Here is a 20,232-nt window from a genome sequence, read left to right as displayed (position 1 = left end):
ATGGCCACTGGGAGAGCATTCCAGAGTCTAGGAGCAGCAACAGAGAAGGCCCTGTCCCGGGAGTGCACGACAGCCGGGCCTCTCTCATTGTTGGCACCCGGAGCAGGGCCCCCTCAGATGTCCTCGTCAAGCGGGCAGCAACCCTTGGGAGCAGGCGGTCCCTCAAATACCCCGGGCCCAAACCATTAAGGGCTTTAAAGGTCAAAACCAGCACCTTGAATTGGACCCGGAAACGAACCGGCAGCCAGTGCAACTCTTTCAAAATGGGGGTGATGTGTTCCCAACGGGCAGCTCCGGATAAAACCCTCGCTGCTGCGTTTTGCACTAGCTGCAGTTTCTGGATATTCTTCAAGGGCAGCCCCACGTAGAGCACGTTACAGTAATCCAGTCGCGACGTGACTAAGGCGTGGGTAACCGTGGCCAGATCTGCCTTCTCGAGAAAGGGACGCAGCTGGCGCACTAGCCGAAGCTGTGCAAAGGCACCCCTGGCCACCGCCTCCACCTGAGCTTCCAAAAGCAGAGCCGGGTCCAGTAGTACCCCCAAGCTGCGTACTTGCTCCTTCAAGGGGAGTGCAACCCCATCCAGAACCGGTAAAATCTCCTCATCCCGATTGGCTCTCCTACTGACCAACAGTACCTCCGTCTTATCCAGATTCAATTTCAGTTTGTTAGCCCACATCCAACCCATCACGGCCTCCAGCCCCCGATTCAGGACATCCACCGCCTCCCTAGGATCAGATGACAAGGAGAGATAGAGCTGAGTGTCATCCGCATATTGCTGACAACTCAGTCCAAATCCCTGAATGACCTCTCCCAGCGGCTTCATGTAGATGTTAAACAGCATGGGGGACAAGACCGATCCCTGCGGGACCCCACAGGCCAACAGCCATGGGGCCGAGCAGTAGTCCCCCAGCACCACCTTCTGGACCCTCCCCTCAAGAAAGGACCGGAACCACTACAACGCAGTGCCTCCGATTCCCATATTCGAGAGGCGGCCCAGAAGGATACCATGGTCAATGGTATCGAATGCCGCCAAGAGGTCCAGCAGAACCAACAGGGACACACTCTCCCTGTCTAGTTCCCGGCGTAGGTCATCCACTAGAGTGACCAAGGCAGTCTCAGTCCCATACCTGGGGTGGAAGCCAGATTGAAAAGGGTCCAGATAATCTGTATCATCCAAGACCCTCTGCAGCTGGGACGCCACCACACGCTCCATCAACTTGCCCAAAAAGGGAAGGTTAGACACAGGTCTATAGTTATCCAGGTTGGAGGGATCAAGGGAGGGCTTTTTTAATAATGGTCTTACCACCGCCTCCTTGAGGCACGATGGCATCCTGCCCTCCCTTAATGAAGCATTAACGATCACCTCCAGCCATCTGCCTGTCCCCTCCCTGGCAGCTTTTATTAGCCATGAAGGGCAAGGGTCAAGAGCGCACGAAGTCGCCCGCACACTGTCCAGGATCTTGTCCACATCCTCAGGCCGCACCAACTGAAAAGAATCCAACACAACGGGACCAGATGGTACCAGAGGCACATCTGCCGGAACTGCCAAAACTCTGGAGTCCAGGTCAGCACGGATGCGAGCGACTTTATCTGCAAAGTGACAGGCAAACTGATCACAAAGAGCTGTAGATGACTCCTCCCCCATTATCTGGGGGGATGTGTGGAGAAAGGTTTTTACCACATGAAACAGCTCTGTTTGTCTGCACTGAGCAGACACAATGGAAGTGGAGAAAAAGCATTTCTTCGCCGCCCCCACCGCCACGGAGTAGTCCCTAAAATGGGCTCTAGCCCATGTTTGATCGGATTCGTGACGACTTTTCCTCCAGCGTCATTCCAGCCATTGCCCGAGTTGCTTCATCGCCCGAAGCTCTGAGGAAAACCAAGGAGCAGATCGGGCTCCACCAAGCCGGAGAGGGCGTTTAGGAGCAACCGTGTCAACAGCCCGGGCCATCTCTCCATTCCAGAGATCAACCAGGGCCTCGACAGGGTCACCAGCTCTGGACACTGGAAACTCCCCGAGGGCCGTCTGGAATCCAAGTGGATCCATAAGCCTCTGGGGGCGGACCATCCTAATCAGCCCACCACCCCTGCAGAAGGCAGACGGAGCAGTCAAACTAAACCCCACCAGGTGATGATCTGTCCATGACAAGGGAATTATCTCAAATTCCCCCACCTCCAGATCATTTATTTCCCGGTCGGCAAAAACCAGATCCAGAGTGTGTCCCGCCACGTGGGTAGGGCCCGATACCAATTGAGACAGGCCCATGGTTGCCATGGAAGCCATAAAATCCTGAGCCGCGCCCACTAGGGGGGCCTCAGTGTGGACATTGAAATCCCCAAAACAATAAGCCTGGGGAAAACCAAGGCCACCTCCGAGACCACCCCTGCCAGCTCAAGTAGGAAGACTGAAGTGCAGCGGGCTGGTTGGTATACCAGCAGAATCCCCAGCCTATCTTGGAGGCCCACCCTCAAGGACAAACACTCGAAATTCTGAGATTGCCTGACCGGGCACCTGGAAACGGGGAGGGTCTCTCGAAAGATGACTGCAATGCCTCCTCCCCGACCCTCAAGGCGGGGCTGTTGCACGATCTGGAAACCTGGAGGGCAGAGCTGAGAGAGACCAACCCCGCTCAGCGCATCCAACCAGGTCTCCATCACACATACCAGGTCAGCACGCTCATCCACAATCAAATCGTGGATGAGAGAGGTTTTTGCATTAACGGACCTGGCATTCAGCAGCAGCATCCTAATCCTCGAGGGAGTGTTCTCAGAGCTTCCTGGGGTCAGAGGGTTGGGAAAAGGGCCGGAAAAAGGAACAGGCCTCAATTGCCTGGACCGGTTTCCCCTGTAATGGCCTGCCCAACTCCCACCACCATACCTTCCTCTGCCTGCTACCCGTGATATTACTGCCCCCACTCCATAACCACTTTTTCGCTCTCCCAGACACATCTCCCCAGACTAACCCACCACGGCTTCTTGGCTTGATAAAAACCAGAACCAGACTTGTGCAACCTCTTGTAGTCATGTACACGGACCGGTTCGGAGGCCATTCTAAAGGCCTCCAGACTGGTCCGGACACGGGGTGGTTTTGGTTTGGGCAGATGGGGTGGGGTGTTCCAAATAAGGACGGGGGGGGCCTTTACTTACCCCTCCCAAGAACAGCACCGTATTTCTTTGAGCAAGCGGGCGGCATACCTCCCTGCCGCCCGCTTCATTCCGCCTCTCGGTGTGGCGCGGCTCCCTCCTTTTGAATTCTGAATCGGGCAGCAGGGTATCTCCCAGTCCCTGTCGCCCTCTTCAATGCCCCCACTCGGCTGGCGGCCGCCCCCTTCGAGCCCCCAAGACCCCTGCCGCCCCTTCCCTTCCCATTGCAAGGGGTCGGCAGGAGAACTCCCCTGCCGTACCTGTCCCCTTCACTGGCTGGGCTGCAAATGGGCTGCAAAGAAAGAAACTTTCGAGAATGGGCGGCGGGAGAACTCCCTGCCATCCGCTCACTTTGCCGGCTGGGCTGCAAATGGCTTCCAGGAAGCCTTTTGCTCACACACGCAAAAGGCTTCCTAGAAGCCATTTGCAGCCCAGCCGGCGAAGGGGACGGGGACGGCAGGGGAGTTCTCCTGCCGACCCCTTGCAATGGGAAGGGAAGGGGCAGCAGGGGCCTTGGGGGCTCGAAGGGGGCGGCTGCCAGCCGAGCGGGGGCATTGAAGAGGGCGGCAGGGACTGGGACATACCCTGCCGCCCGATTCAGAATTCAGAAGGAGGGAGCCGCGCTGCGCTGAGAGGGGGAATGAAGCGGGCGGCAGGGAGGTATGCCGCCCGCTTGCTCAAAGAAAAACTGTGCCGTTCTTGGGAGGGGTAAGTAAAGCCCCCCCCGTCCTTATTTGGAACCCCCCACCCCAGTGCCGGACCGCAGCTCCGCGGTTCCGTGCACACCCCTAACCTCTTGCTGGCTTCTTGATTGCATGAAGAAGGATCTTCAGGGCAGAAGGAGAAAGATCTTCTGGGCCTCAGGCAGCTCGCCCCACAGCTGAGAGCCACAAGGACGAGAGCCCTTGTGCTCTCGCCCTTCAGCTCGCGCCCTTGGGCCAGCCTGCCCTATATAGCAGCAGAAAAGCCCCAGCCACAGCAACAGCCCAAGGAGATCTTACACACCTGAGGAAAGGTGGGGCAGAGGCAAAGACAGCACAGTCAGTCAGTGCCCCACCCAAGCTGTTCCTTCTGTCTTCTTCCCCCTTTAAATAGTGTGAACCATTTTAAACCTGCCATATTGTCCAACAAAAAGAACAGGGAAAGGAAAGGAAAGACACAATGGAAACAAAAAATCATCAGGGAAGTGCTGGACTTTTCTTCCAGCTTCATCATCTTTGAATACTGCCAACTCAGTTTCTTGCTGTTTTACATTGGTTCCTTGTGGGGAGGCTACCTTGAGTGGCACAGCGGGGATATGGTTCGAATCTCCGCTGGTAGTTTCCCGGACTATGGGAAACACCTATATCGGGCAGCAGCAATATAGGAAGATGCTGAAAGGCATCATCTCATACTGTGTGGGAAGAGGCAATGGTAAACCCCTCCTGTATTCTACCAAAGAAAACCACAGAGCTCTGTGGGCACCAGGAGTCGAAATTGACTTGATGGCACACTTTACCTTTTTTACTTTACTTGTAAAGTCCACCTTATAGATTTTTTAAAAAAAACATTTAGTCTTGGCTTTGTTCATAAACCTAGAGTTTTCCCCACACTTCAGGGTGGGGGAAAAAAAAATCAGGCTAAGAATATTACTTTAAGCATTAGACAAAAATTGCTTTTGTAGCATTTAAAGACATTTACTTGGCTGAGAGTGCAAAAAATATGATGATTCCAAACTCAGGACATTCAGATTTTTTAAAATGTTGGTGACTTTTTGTTTCAGTTGACTAAACAAGGCTGGGCACATCAGTTCCTCTTTTGACAGGTCTATTGTGCTAAAAGTCACCCTAATCCTCTACATAACATCCTAATGATTAGTAACAGGTGGATTGCAGCATCGGAAGAAAACCACCTTATTTTCTTTTGGGGGTGAGGCAAAACTAGAATATTTTCTGTTCCAGGAAAGAGCTGCTGGGACAGTTAGGCTGGAGTCATTAGTCATAAGCTCATGTAAGGGAATCAACCACCCACTTCAAAAAGAACACGTTTGCCACAGTTTTTGGAGCTGCCCTTATAATGACATACAGCAGCATCTCCTGGCTGGTGTGTGCTGTGGGACATTGACCAGTGTGCCATGCTGACTCGCGCTGTGTCAGCTCAAAAGGCAGGAAGTTTAAACTCCTCACTCAAACAGATGATTTGCCCCACTATGCACCAGGAAGGATATAAGGGAGTATGTCAAGTCCAAAAGTGGGGAGCTTAAACTTTTTGCTTTTGGAACTGACTCATTCCCTTACACACCAGGAGGGATGTGAGGGATAGCTATGAGCTTCATAGCACATGAAAGAGGAAGGAAACAAAAATAAATAAAAATGTGTGGTGATTTGGCCACTGCAATGATAAAAAGGGGTGTGTGTGTGTGGGTGTGGGTGTGTGTGTGCCCCCATTAATATATATATATATATATATATATATATATATATATATATATATATATATATATATAATTGTGCCTCAGATTGAAAAAGGTTGGAAAACACTGACATGTAGCATGAAGCAGTTTCTTTTGGCAACAAATTCCAAAGGATGCATCAGTTTTGTGCCTCCAATCTATCTGCTTAGGTGAAAAAATTCTTAAGGCCTGTATAGTATTTTTGGATTAATTTAAATATGTGGCCTGGCTCATCCACTGATATGGGAAAGACAGAAGCTGCCTTATACTGAGCCATTGGTCCATCTACTTCTGTACTGTCTACTTTGACAGGCACTGACTGTCCAGGTTTTCAGGCATAGGTCTTTCCCAGCCCTACCTAGAGATGCCAGGGATTGAACCTGGGGCATTCTGTATTCAAAGGACATGCTCTACCACTGAGCTAAAGCTGCATACACAGGGGAACTGACATCAGGCATTGGTCCCCTGACAGATGACCTTTGCTGGGAGAAAATGAGGGGAAATGTGACCTTCCTATTTATTTTGGACCTCCAAGCCCCTCCCCATCACCACCAAGCCACATTTAAACTTCGGGATGGACAGCGAAGAGGAAGGAGCTCTTTTTTGGGGCCATTCAATCTGAAGTTTAAACTGTGTCCCAGCAACAACAAGGAAGGGTGGAGGGTGTTGTGAGAGGGCACTTGCACTCCATTGCAACCCCATTGGCCCCTTCCCATTACCACCAGGATGCTTTTAAACCAGGTTGGATGGTGAGGAGGAAGAAGATCCCTCCTGCCACCCAACCTGAAGTTTAAAAGTGTCCTGGGAGCAATAGCGAAGGGCAGTGGGGGTGGCCAGGAGCAGGAGGCAGGTGAGGCAATGCAGGTGAGGTGGTGGTGGGTAAGTTGCTCACATGTACCATCCCATTGTGGATGCACCGTCTGAGGCCATCACCTCAACTCAACTCATTAACAAGCCGCCCCTGCCTGCCAGCTGAGGTGAGGAAGGTGGTGACCCGTGATAGAACTTCTCTTCTGTGGTCTCTTGTTTTGGAATGTTCTCCCAGCAGAGGATCACCTGGCACTGACTCAGCTTCCTTTCATGGTTAAGATCTTTCTAGTTGTCAAGATTTTTTACTGGTTTTTTGTTTTTTTAACATGACCACTGTTTTATTCTGGTGCCTTCTTCGATTGTTTTAAATTGTTTTTATCTACACCATTTGGAAAGGTTCTTACTTGAAAAGCAGTATGCAAGTCTCTTAAAGACATAAAAGTACTGGCTGACATCTCCACTAGGTTCACACCTGCAGCTAAAAAGAAAGAAAGAAAGAAAAAGCAGGTGTGCAGTGCTAGCAGCCCTGCTTTTGAAGTGTTGATGGTTGTGTGGATAGAGGAACAATTTTTGCCAATACCCCCTCCCCTCAGAAGTGCTCTGTGCTCACGGAAAGTAGGTCCTTGAGGGTTGTGCAGCTCTCAGTGATCTGTTTCCTGGGGGAGTGTGGATTGGTAAAAATCACCCTCCAACCCACACAAGCATCCACACTTCAGAAGTAGGGCTGTTCATGCTGCACACATGCTATTTTTGGTTGTACATGCACATCATTGGTGAGGATGTTGGCCACTCAAGGGAGGTCGCTGTGTTGAAGCCCCAGGGATAGCTGCTACAATCCAGATGTCTGACAGAGTTACCACCTTTCTTTTTAAAAGGTGGTAACTCCACTTGACATGTGTAGTTCTATTCAGACTGTTGGATACCAAGGAAGGTGACCAGTGGGTACAGCCGTGGGTCTTGTCCTCCTTTTCTGCGTTTATTGAACATAGGCAGACTTTCATGAGAAGGGCTACAGACTTTATGGGGGGAAATCAAAGAAGTTCTTGATTCCCAGCTCTTCATATTCACCTTGGTTTTGTGCTTCAATTGCTCAGAAATGATACTTGATTATCATGAAGCTCATTGAATCAGTCCACAGTGACTCTTATTGTTCATAGGCAGGGACATTGTAGGTTGTGAACATACAAGAAGGGATAGAAACTTCTAAATTGGTTAGATATTACTCTGCCTTTAACAGTATGAAGCACCAACAGTAAGCCTGGCAATGAACAGAAATGAGATTATCCCTATATAGAGAATTTACAATTTTCATAGACATTTTGTTGTATTTAATACTACAATAGATTAGTCTTTGAATATTAGGGCCCACAATAATCTTCATTTAATTCATTTTCTTGGCAGATCAGAGGAAACTCCAGCCATGGATGCAAGGCACCATTGCAGTTGTCGTGTTCTTGGTTTTGACAGGAATTGCTTTTGTCGTCAATCGGTTATGGTGCCAGGATAAAGAGTAAGTGCTGTCTTTCCCTTCCCGCGGCCATCAATGCAAACATGGTTGTATGGTTTTTCTGTCGATACAGTCATTCTGCTCTCAGGCCTCTTCAGGTCAAACTAGATGCAACTCCAGGGCACTTTCCAGATTACACGCCACAACAGCAGTGAAATGCTTCAGCTTGGTATGCAAGATCATTCAGTGTGGCCAGAACCTAAGGGGTATACTCGTGAGTCAAATGGGCCATAACCCAAAATTTGGCTTTAAACAAGCCAAATCTGGCAACAGAGGATCATACTGAAAATGTAAATAAAAGGTTCAGCTGTTTGTTTTGCAAAACCACCAGCGGGGTGGGAGGGCAATCTTTTCTAGCTTGCACAAACCTCCTACAATAGGAAAATACAGCTACTATTTCGCGACGCACATGCAACATTGTAACACTATAACACAAAGATAAATTGTTACCAGACCCCAGCCCAAGAAGACACAGAGACAGTATATGGTGAAAAGGGCCACACTTTATTTAAAATTACAAACAGGGTGAACTGGAAGCTTAGGTGATTAATCACCTCTAAACAACAGTGCGGGCTCCTAGGCATGAGCAAGGACACAAAGCCCTGCCCCATAGCCTGTATGGGCGACACACCCTGGCTCAGGAAATAGGGCAGGAATGACCCGCCTAATCCCTTCACAGCCAACCACCCCCTTTTCAGGAAGTGGTCTGGATACTTCAAGGACTTAAACCACCCCGGCCCGCAGAGCCCAAAGGTTGGTGAAGTCCTGAAGCTGGTTTCTTGGCAATCGTTCTCCCCGTGCCGCACAGGCAACAAAGGAGCGATTAACCAATCAACCTTTAAATACCCAAGGGTGCTCACCGAGATCTAACCTCAATTTCCCTTAGCCCGCACTGCTACTGCCACACAGGGAGGTTAGCACACGCTTGACCTCCCTGCCCCACAATCCTCCAAAAACTCGGCAAGCCCCGTCCGAATATTGCCCAGGTACACATCACACCCGGCTTCGGACAGATGAACCCCGTCAGGCCGGTACAACTCAGGTAGGCGTGCGGTTATCCATGGTTGTGAAATAACTCGACCTCCAGAAGCCCTAATCCAATGGCCAATTGCCGCCGAAGCCTTGCGGCGGGCTTTTTCCATTACAAGACCCGAAGATGCCCCCCTCCAGACTCTACGCTGGAGCCAGTTGACCCAAAGTATGCAAACCCCCGGGATCCAGACCTTAAGAGTCTCCAAATCGGATGCGGCTTGCCGAATAATTGAGAGGCCAGTTCGCCGGCCCAAATCATTCTCACCCAAGTGTAAAATCACCACTTGAGGAGCAGGGAAACTAACTAAATGGCTCCTAACCACGGGGAGGAGTTGACCCCAAAGCATGCCCCGCATGCCTAACCAATATATAGTGGCCCTCCGACCGAAACCCAGCTGTGTGCCCCACTGCGAGGTGCTGGCCCGCTTGAAGGCCCAGAAGACCAGCGAATGGCCACACACCAGGACCCGGACCGGAGCCGCCACTCCACCAGCACCTGCCAGGAAAAACAAAATAAGATGAACCATGAGACATTGGCCGCTGTCAGCGCACATACCGCCTGACCGCCACGGACCTCCAACGCCCAATCCGCCGGACGGCATCCTCAGTCATGCCCAGTCCGGAAGCAGTAGAGGCAGCCCCAATTCGAAAGGAATGTAGAGTGAGTCCCTCCGGGGGGATCCTGGCGGCCTTGAGGACCTTCTTAACCACCGCCAGAAACTGATATTGTGTCAATGGGCAGCCGCTCTCATGCAGAAACAAACATCTTCCTGACCATGGACCAAGCCCGATGTAATGTCTAAGGGCCGCCACCGGGCAGAGCGCAGAACCGGTAGCTTCCGCTAATTTCACCAACTGCCCCCTACCCCTCTGATCAGTCTTAGAACGTCGGAGACACAGGCTGGCTGACCCGGGCGCGAATGATAAGTCAGACAGTTGGATGCAGCCATCCCGGGGGGAATAGCTGCTACGTGGCAGCAACTCAGAGGGGCGAAATGCGCCAAAAAAGGCAACCAAAAGCGCGGCCCGGAAGAGCGAGACTTCCCACGGGCTGAAGCAATAGCCCCCCAGGCAACCCAACATAGAAGCTAACACTTCTAAAGTAAATGGACGCCTGCAATCCGGCAAGGCCAGAGCCATCCTGGCCCAGCCTTCCAACATACGCCAGATCCGAGGGTCAGATGACAAATCCCCGACCCCCCTTACCTGGGCCTCAAAAGACAAGGCCGACAAGTAACCCCCCAACGTAGACACGGATTGCCCCGCCTTACGTAGTGCCACTAAAAACTGCTGCAAGTGGCCAACCGGGGCAGGCCAAGACTCTCCCAAATCTTCAGCCCTCCGGAATTGGGCGAAAGCCTCTATCTTGGCCGCGTAGCTTGCCCTGGTACTAGGAGCCAGCGACGCTGCTATGGCCCGCTGTGCTTCCAACTGCCAAGCTGCCACAGGACTGCTGGCATGGGGTCTGGGAGAATTGCTGCCTCGGGGGCTAAGGCCCTGAATCTGTCTACCTGAAAACGAGACAAGGCATCAGCGATCTCATTGCTCAACCCCGGGACATGGCGGGCCCGAAAGACTATATTCGCACGCAGGCACTGAAGCACTAGTGCTCTTACCAAGACCATGACCCTCCGTGAGCGCGAGGTTTGTGTATTAACAATGTGCACTACAGCCTGGTTATCGCACCAGAATCTCACGGAAGAGTTAGCAAACTCCCCCTCCCAGATGTGGACTGCCACTACGATGGGGAACAATTCGAGAAAAGTCATGTCCCTGACTATCCCGTGCACAACCCAGGAGGGCGGCCAAGGGGCAGCACACCACCTGCCCCTAAAGTAGATTCCAAACCGGGCCCCTCCGGCCGCATCCGAATGGACCTGTAAATCAGCCTCCAAGGCCTGTTCAGATCGCCAAAACGATATCCCATTAAAGGTGAGAAGAAAGGACTCCCAGAGGGCCAAGTCGGCCCTGACCCCCTCTGAAATCCTTACCCTGTGGTGTGGGGCCCGAAGGCCAACCATGAGATCGCAGAGCTGCCGGAGAAAAGCCCTTCCTGGGGCAACAACCCGGCAGGCGAAGTTCAGGTGACCGACCACTACCTGCAGCTCCCGCAGAGAAGCCTTACGGGCTCGCCCAAGGGTCCTAACTAGAGTCAGCAAGGCATGCAGCTTATTCTGAGGCAACCTGGAGCACCCGGCTACAGAGTCAAGTTCAATACCTAAGAAGGACAACTGCGTAGCTGGGCCCTCCATCTTGTCATGCGCTAGCGGGACACCAAGGTCAGCCGCCAACTCCATGAAGGAGTGCAGCAGGTGACGGCATTCCACAGAGTTGCCCCTCCCCACGAAAAGAAAATCGTCTAAAAAATGGGCTGTTGACACTAGCCCCGCTCTCCGCCGCACCGCCCATTCCAAAAATGTGCTAAAAGCCTCAAAAGCTGCACACGAAATAGAGCAGCCCATGGGCAACGCTCGGTCAAAATAAAACTGACCAGTGAAGGCAAATCCCAATAGCTCGAAGTCAGCAGGATGGACGGGCAGCAGGCGGAAGGTGGACTCAATGTCACACTTGGCCATGAAAGCCCCCGCCCCCTTACTCCGGACAACTTGGACCGCCTCATCGAAGGACGTATAACGGACGGAACACAAAGTGTCCGGAATGCCGTCGTTGACGGACGCCCCTTTGGGGTAGGAAAGGTGATGAATTAGCCGGAATTCACCTGGTACCTTCTTAGGCACCACCCTGAGCGGTGAAACACAGAGACCTGGAAAGGGAGGGGACCGAAAAGGCCCAGCAACCCTACCAGCCACGACTTCCTTCGTGATTTTCTTCAAAACAACCTGCTCCTGACCTATAACTGACTTGAGATTGTGGGTTCTGACAGATCCCTGCCGAGAAGAGGAAGGGATGCGAAACCCATCCTTAAAACCGAAAAACAAGTAGGAAGCCGCTGACTTTTTGGGGTAAGCCTGCAACAGGCGACCCAATACCTCAAGCTTGATGGGGCTGGGCCCCTTTACCCGCAGCGGGTGGAGGGGGGCCCCCTTTCCTATTGCCACCCAACCTAAACTTGCCCCCTGAACCTGAGGAACGGGCCCGAGGGCAAGCGGAACTGGGGTGTCTAGCCCCACAGAGGCCACACGCATGCCTGTAACGGCAGGGCAACCGGGAGCACTTACCACTCGAGTTGAACTCCCAACCCACTGATGGCCTGGACCAGCCGCCGCCACGGAGCCAGAGGGTCTGGACAGCAAATGCCCACTATCAGACCTGTCCCCTTCAACCGGACGGGCCGGAGACATTACCACAAGCCACAATTCCTGCAGCGGGGCATCCCAGGGCAACGATGGATCCAGGGCGGCTCTAATCCTAAAACTCTCATCATAGCAGATCCAAGCGGATCCAGCAAAATCAGAGACAGTCCTGTGTATAATGTCCATATATTTTAACACAGCGGGGCCCCTAGCCGGTTGTACTTGTACAATCACCCCCATATATATGGTAAACCCAGAGAGCCAGTTGCTCCACGTTTTCTCCACAGGATTACGCTTCGTAGCCTCATGCTCCTTACAGGACTCCCCTTCCTTGTGTTTAACCTCGGGTTCCCGGAACAACAGGCTAAAAATGTCTATGTACTCCCCTTTCAGGATCTTCTCTTTCATAGCCGGGAGCAAATGGTCTCCCAAAGGAAGCCCCATCCCACCATACGGGGCATGTTGAGGTGTGGGGGTAATACCCATGGGGTATAACCCCGTGCCGCCAGCCGCAGGGACAGCGGCGCCCGAGTTGCTTGTAGATGGAGCCATAGGAGCGCCAGGAGGTCTATTGACTCCCCAAATCTGCTCAGCAGAGCCCTGAAGGCCCAATGCGCATCCCCCCCATGGGTGGAGTGAAACCCAAACCCCAAGTGTGCGCGTAGGGGGACCAGTATGTGGCTGGTCCCCAGCCCCCCATGGCAGGCATCGGCCAGGGCACCGAAGGCTACTGGCCGGTGCCGCCGGGGGGTGTGGGTGCTGCTGGCTCACCCGGCGGCAAAGGAAGAGCTGGATCCTGAAGAGGCGGTCCCGCCGGCGCCACAGGCTGAAGTAAAACAGGTCCAGGCAGAGCAGGAACGGGGTCCTCAGGTTGCGCAGGTGCTGGCTGTCCCAGTAGATCTGGAGATGGTGCCGGAGGACCCACAGGTTCAGACGAAGCATCAGGTCCAGCGGGGCCCCCGCCTTCTCAAGGGCCTCTAACCTGCTGGAAAGAGACTTCAATAATTGGCTCCTAGCAGCCCCGCGCGTCCTGCGAGGAACCTGGGGGGTGGAACGCCCCCACCTCCAGATAGGCCTGCTCCCGGATCAGAAGGAACCTTCCGGGCCTTCTCAAGCGCCTCCATCCTCCCTAGAAGGGCCCTAATAACAGCCATCTCATCGTCCTTGTCCTCAGAGGAAGATGGAGGCGGAGCAGCAGGTCGTTTGGGCGGTCTGATAGGTTTCCCACCCCTCTTTTCTTTAGCCTTTCTGGGCATGACTTACACAGCAACCAGACTGACCGCAAATAAATCAGCCAAGAACCAAGCCCTCCCGCACGAAGCAGCGGCCCAAAGCAATCAAATGCACCCCCAGTCCCTGCGGTACAACAGCAGCCCCCAAAGGTGTAAAGCCATGTGCCAGAGGAAAGCACCGCCCCCACCCCCCAGGCCAAATCCCAAACCCTCCACCCAGCTGGGCCAACCACCCACAGCCCAAGGCCGGCCTAAGGAGACAAGGGAAGCCAGAGAAAGTAACAGGGAAAACGACTATAAATGGGGGGGGGGATGAGCTAGCTTTCCACCACTGCCTCAAAGGCAGGGCCTATGCCGGAGCCGGGGGAGGGAGAGAACAAACCGTAAAGGGCCGGAGGCCCGGGAAGCCCAGAATGCGCTGCGCCCCGCCGGGCGAAGAGAACCGAAGCCGCGCCGCTGACCCCCGATGCAGCGGCTTCACTACTCCCCCAGCCACTGCCTTAAAAGGCAGGGCTGACTCCGATGCCGGAGGAGAGGGATGAAGCCCCGCAGGGCCGGGGACCCAGGAGGCCCAGAGATGTCGCGCCCAGCCGGGCGACGAAAAGCAAGCCGCGCCGCTGGCACCCAATGCGGCGGCTTATTCTGCTCCTCACGCCCGATCCCGGGCGAACCCAACCACCCCCGCACTCTAAAGAAGGAGCTCGCTACAAGAGCTCCTTCCTCCACAAGAGCCTGCGCAAACTGATCAGTTTGGGGCGTGGAACGGCCGGTCTCGGCCGAAACCACGCCCCCTCTTGTGCAAAGCAGCCAATCGGCTGCGTCTTGGGCCCGTGCAGGGCTGGAACAAACTCCCTCCCTCAGCACGAGGCAGAGGGGAGGGGGAATCTGAAAGAAGGCATTGGAAATGTGAACGGCACCTTGCTATCAGCACAGGGACTGTGGTGTCACAACACAGGAAGTATGGATGCACACTTAGCAAATACATAGTGACACTGTTGTAGGGTGTAATCTGGAAAGCACCCAGGAGATTCATAATGAAACATCCTACTCTTAAAAAAGATAAAAGCAGCCACAGGATTTTTCAAAATGGATCAGGGCCAGAGCACATGAGGAGAGTTTTGAGAAAACAGCATAGGGAGTGTTTTTAGCCATTTAAATCACCTCATGATGCTGCAGTATGCCCTGGGAGAGGTGGAAAATGCAGCTCCCCTGTATGTTTCCTCCCATGGCACACATAGCAGTTTGCAGGAGTGAGGTGGTGTAAATTGTGAAAATAGCATAGCATGGTTTAGTCCTTCCTCTCCCAGGCTATTATTCCCTCTCACTATGATCGCTATTAACTTCTTGAAAAAACTTCCACACTTAGTTTCAGAATGCAGTATTTTGGGACAGCATTACATCAATTGCCCTCGATAATATACTGGGTTATGGAGAAGCTGCTGATTACACTATTGTACAGTCTTGGTTAGGGGTGTGCATGGAACCAATTTTCTGGCCGAATTCAAATAGTGGTGGCCAGATATTGCTGCTGCTGCAAGGATTGCGGGCGGGGTGTGTGTGCTGCAGGCCTCTGGGTAAGCGCCTTCTATTTGACTTTTAAAGGTGCATGTCACTCACTGATCCCTGGCTGCACTTTACCAGAACCGTTTTTACTTCAGAAGCAAAAGGGATTCTCACCGGATTCCCCTTTGCAGTAGGGATGTGCAGAACCGGTCCGACGATCCGCGGTCCGACAGTTCGGTCTGGGGGTTTGTGGGTTTGTGATCGAACTGACCCCACCCCCCGCCAGTTCCATTGGACTGGAATCGAACAGCCGGTCTGGTCCCGGACCAGTCCGCAAATTTTTTTTTTTAAAATGTAAATTAAAAGTAAGTACCTGTAGCCCCTTTGGGGGGCTTTTTGTAGCTGTGGGGGTGTGTGTGTCCACGAGGGTTCCCTCTCCCCCCGCTGGCCTCCCTCAACAACTGCCACAGCCAGGTTAATGTAGCCTTTTTGGCCCTATTCGGGCCTCCGTAAAGGCAAATGTCCACCATTTTGGCTGCCACCGCGCATGCACAAATGCCCTCTGCGAGGCCGCAGGCCGCCATAGGCCACCATGCATGTGCAAATGCCCTCTGCGAGGCCGTAGGCCATGCCTGGTCTCGCAGAGGGCATTTGTGCATCCGCGGCAGCAGCCAAGATGGCGGCCACTCGCCTTTACGGAGGCCCGAAAGGGCCAAAAAGGCTACATTGACCCAGCCACGGCAGTGATGAGGGAGGCCGGCGGTGGGGGGGAGGGAACCCTCCCCCCTGCCACCGCAGCTACAATAAACCCCCTGAAGGGGCTACAGGTACTTACTTTTAATTTAATTTATTTTAAAAAAAGGTCGCGGACCGGTCCAGGACTGGACTGGACCGGACCGGGGTGGTGGTTCGCTGGGGGCTGGACTGAACCGGGCCAGACGGTTCCGTGCACACCCCTACTTTGCAGCTGCTTGAAATGACAAACTGGTCTGTGGGTGAACTGGGCTCAGTCTGGTTCGATCGCAGACCCTTTTGCAAGGGCTGGTCTGGACTGTGATCAAACCGGCCCAGTTTGCAGTGAGCCGGTTCGATTGCAGACTGGTTCAGCACACCTCTAGTCTTGAAGACGCCACATGCCATCACCATGTTTGTGTGTCCAGGTTAGGTGCTAGCTAAGTGAATAGGAAAGCTTGTCATATTCTGCATCATTGCAAAAGTCTGGTGCTTTGTATAGACACTCATAAGATCAGCCCAGGTTAACATGCAAAAAAGATGGATTGTGTGAAACCAACTCTTTGGCATACAGGATAATTGCCATGTTGATCTTAGGAAGACTTTGGGCTGGTTCAGATGAACAATGGATCCTGCATAGGTTACATTAGAGCTCTGGCGAGAGTGCACTCACCTCGACATCACTAAAGGATGTGTCAAATCACTCCTCTATACACACTACAAAACTCTCTTTAAACAGGGTTTTGTAGCTCATGTAGTGATGTGATTCTGATTAACCTTCACACATAATTAAAGGATGTGCTAATATCACGTCAGCACATCCTTAGCAACATTGGAGCTGGCGCATTCTTGCTGCAACCCTGACATGATCATGTGTAGGGGCTGTTGTTCATTTGAACTGTCCCATAATGAAATGAGATGTTCTATTATGTTCAACAGGAATTTGTCTAAATAAATGCATTTACTCCTATGGCTGTAGGACAATGGCTGTGTGCTATAGCATGATGGATGCCCATACATCCTATATCTTTGTGGTTTTTGAACTTTCTATCTGCAGGGAACCATTTCCATCTTGACCTGACTGTTCACTGCAGAACCTCTGTGCACTGCAGAATTCTAGGGGACATCTTCTAATCTAGAGGGTACACAAAATGTTGATGCAGTGTGCTGGTCAAATTAATTTGGTCTCATTGTTGCCTAGAACATACACATTGCAGGGAAAACTGGCAGTGGTGAACAATTTGCCTTTCAGGGATGCTTGTCCATCATACTGGCCTTTCAACTGCTGATAAGCTGCTGAGGCTGCAGGGTTACTGAAACAAAGTTTGGAACCACTGGACGATGAGGACAATCATTCCTTGGTGCCAGTACTGCATGCCCCAATGAGATACCATTTTATCCTTCAGATGGTTCCAACCATGTACGTTCAATTGTATCAACAAACCTGGACATATCCCCTGGTCCTTTATATTTTCTACTACACGGCAGTTCCCTTTGGAAATTGTCACAAGCACACACGGCAAGCTTATATGTGGTATTTAACTATAGGGTCCATGTACGCAAAATCTATTTTTCTGATTTCCTAGTGATACTTCTAATTGTTTCTACAGGGATTCCTTAGGTGGAAAAAACACAGAACCCTCCATGGGAGGCCACAAGGAGGAGCTGGTCATATCTAATGGCACAGAAGGGCAGTATTCAGTGATTGCAGATAATTTCAGGTTAGGCTCATTTTTTAATCTCATAAAAACAAAAATATTATTTCCTAAACTTGTCTTATATGTAAATAATGTTGACATTACAAGGTCCTTATTGAGAAAGTGTATCTTCAGACTCTGAAGATAACCCAGCCTGTTCTTACAATCCATGCTAGATTTGTTTTGTCTCTTTTGATTTGTCTGATCTGCTGCCAATTTTACAGTATGTTTTAACATAACAGCAGGGAAATGACTTGCCTAGGGAGCAAGAGGTTGCTGGTTCAAATCCCCACTGGTATGTTTCCCATAACACTATGGGAAACACCTATATTGGGCAGCAGTGATATAGGAAGATGCTGAAAGGCATCATCTCACACTGTGCGGGAGGAGGCAATGGTAAACCCCTCCTTTATTCTACCAAAGAAAACCACATGGCTCTGTGGTCGCCAGGAGTCAACACCAACTTGACAGCACAACTTTACCTTTACATATATGAAAAATATCAGCAAGCCAATCAGAAGTTGTATTTGAGTATTTCTCATTTAGTCATTTCCACCACTTGTTTAATTTGGCCATCTTGTCTAGAAATCATGTATGCTACCCTGAGCACCTTGGAGGAAGAGTAAGAAACACAAAAAATAATTTCCCCTCATATTTCAGGTGCAAAGAAGGCCGTCATGTCTATGAAAACCCAGTTGAAGCTGACTGTAGAAGTACAACTGAGAGTCATGACCAAAATACAATCAAAGTTCTTACTACTTGCATGTAACATCCATCCTCATTGCTGGATTACACTCACTTTTTGACCCCCACCTCTTTTTAAAATCCTCCCCATACTATAGACTTCAGGCATGATGTGACCACCTCTTGCACATCAATTATTCTTTATGGATATAATCACACCATTGTGAGGCACTAACTAATGGCTGAGTGAAGCCATTTTCCTTTCTTCTGGTGTTAAAAGTTTGCACTCTTTTCTTTTTTTGTATAGGCTAAGTTCAGAAGTCTACCACACATCTTGAATAGAATAAACTGGCACAAAGGGTTAGTCCCTGCATTTTTCACAAGATGGGCCCACTAACAGAACATTGTGGTCCTCCAGAATACATCTGTTGGGCTCATTCCCTAACCACATATCATTTCTACTTAGTACCTTTTGCCAAATTACTGTTGTCTTAGACAGACTATAAACCTATTCACAAGTCTCTCACAGCCCATTGACATGCTCCAAGCTGGTCTTGTAGTAGCAAGCAAAAAGGGTCTCCTTTGCTAAGCAGGGTCTAACCTGGTTTGCATTTGAATGGGAGACATATGTGAGCACTGCACGATATTACCTTTAGGAGATGCAGCCGCCCTGGGAAGAGCATCTGCATGCTTCTGCCTGCATCCTTGGAGAAGCTGCTGCCAGTCTGTGTAGACAATACTGAGCTAGGTGGACCAATGGTCTGACTCAGTATAAGGCAGCTTCTTATGTTCCTATGTAATGTAGATACCACTTTTACTCCATTATAGGAGTTCTCTGCATTGTGAGAGAGCAGCTTAAGCAAGCAGCTACATAGAAACCGTAAGTGGGTGGTGTCAGCTCCAGGGTCAATCCGCAGTGAAGGCATGTTGATCCTCTACCCAGGCTGCCACCATATTTTTCTTTCTCTGATATGAAATTGCCAGAGGGACAAAGCTCTAACTAGAATGGGATTGGATAAGACAAATATTAAGAAGATATGTGATCCTACAAATGGGCTTACTATGAGTTTCTTACTGATACCTGAAGAATTCATTCCATGCAAATGCATCTTGATGTTTTCTAATTTACAAATGAAGTTTTTAAAATGGCTGCTTTCTTCTTTATGCAAGATATAATTTGTCATTATAAATATGGACTACTCAACATATTTGTAATTGTAATCAATAAAGAAATGTGTTTTTAAATGTAGTGTGGGTCTCTCTTATTATACACATCAACTTGTGGATATTGACTGCTCCAGAGTAGCCAAAAATGCTAGGGATAAGTGGGACACAACAAGACATTCATGTTATAGAACCACCCACCCACCACTGCATGTGCTGGACTGCAAGTCAGGTCCTGTGTGCAGCTAGTTTGCTGATTCCTTCCTTACAATGACAGAGCTCATGCTTATAAGGCTGCGTTGGGCTCCAACACGTTAGCCACTGTTGTTAGCAAACAATAAAGGAACATCACAAATGTATATCTCGGTCGATAACCAACAGGTTCTAAATGCTCCATTGAGAGAAACAGTCCAGAAACTGCAGCTGGTACAAAATAGGGCTGCAAGATTATTAATTGGGTTGGACGTTTGGAGCATATTACACCAGTGCTTCATCAGCTGCACCTGCTCCCAGTCAGTTTCTGGGCCCAATTCAAAGTGCTGGTTTTATCCTTAAACGCCCAAAATGGCTTGGGACTGGGTTACCTGTGAGAGCGCCTTGCCCCATATGTCCCAACCTGGATCTTAAGACCTTTTTTTGGAGATCTGAGTGCCCCTGCCAAACAAGATGAGGTGGGCAGCTACTAGGGAGAGGGCCTTTTCGGGGGTTGCAGCTTCCTGAAGTGATAACCTCCCCACTGAGGTTCACCTGGTGTCATCATTTTGTTCTTTCAGATGCCAGGTAAAGACCTTTTTGTTCACTCATGTCTTTTAAATTTTGATTTTCAATTTTTATTTTTAACTGATTTTAAAAGAATTTTTAAACTGCTTTGTATTGTGTTAGCAGTCCCCTGCTAACGGAGCAAAGAGGCACCTTTTTTAAAAAAATTACTTTTTATTCAATTTTTCACAACGTAAGATACACACACGCACGCACAAAAAGAAGAAAGAAAGAAAGAAAGAAAGAAAGAAAGAAAGAAAGAAAGAAAACACAAACAAAA

At 50.7% G+C, this 20,232-nt stretch overlaps 1 protein-coding gene across 1 annotated transcript in view; it reads left to right on the top strand.

The window, feature by feature from the left end:
• PDZK1IP1 (PDZK1 interacting protein 1) overlaps nucleotides 1-19,214 on the top strand; it is a 32,728-nt gene extending 13,514 nt beyond the window's left edge. The window contains exons 2-4 of the mRNA XM_053249806.1: nucleotides 7,790-7,898; nucleotides 17,259-17,369; nucleotides 18,006-19,214. Coding sequence (XP_053105781.1) covers nucleotides 7,790-7,898; nucleotides 17,259-17,369; nucleotides 18,006-18,114 — 329 coding nt within the window. The 3' untranslated portion in view covers nucleotides 18,115-19,214. The remainder of the gene's footprint in view (nucleotides 1-7,789; nucleotides 7,899-17,258; nucleotides 17,370-18,005) is intronic.
• The last annotated feature ends 1,018 nt before the right edge of the window (nucleotides 19,215-20,232 follow it).

Source organism: Hemicordylus capensis, chromosome 4 (assembly GCF_027244095.1).
Source record: "Hemicordylus capensis ecotype Gifberg chromosome 4, rHemCap1.1.pri, whole genome shotgun sequence".
NCBI classification, from domain to species: Eukaryota; Metazoa; Chordata; class Lepidosauria; order Squamata; family Cordylidae; genus Hemicordylus; species Hemicordylus capensis.
Note: the sequence above shows the minus strand (reverse complement) of the source record. Positions and strands in the feature narration are given on the sequence as shown.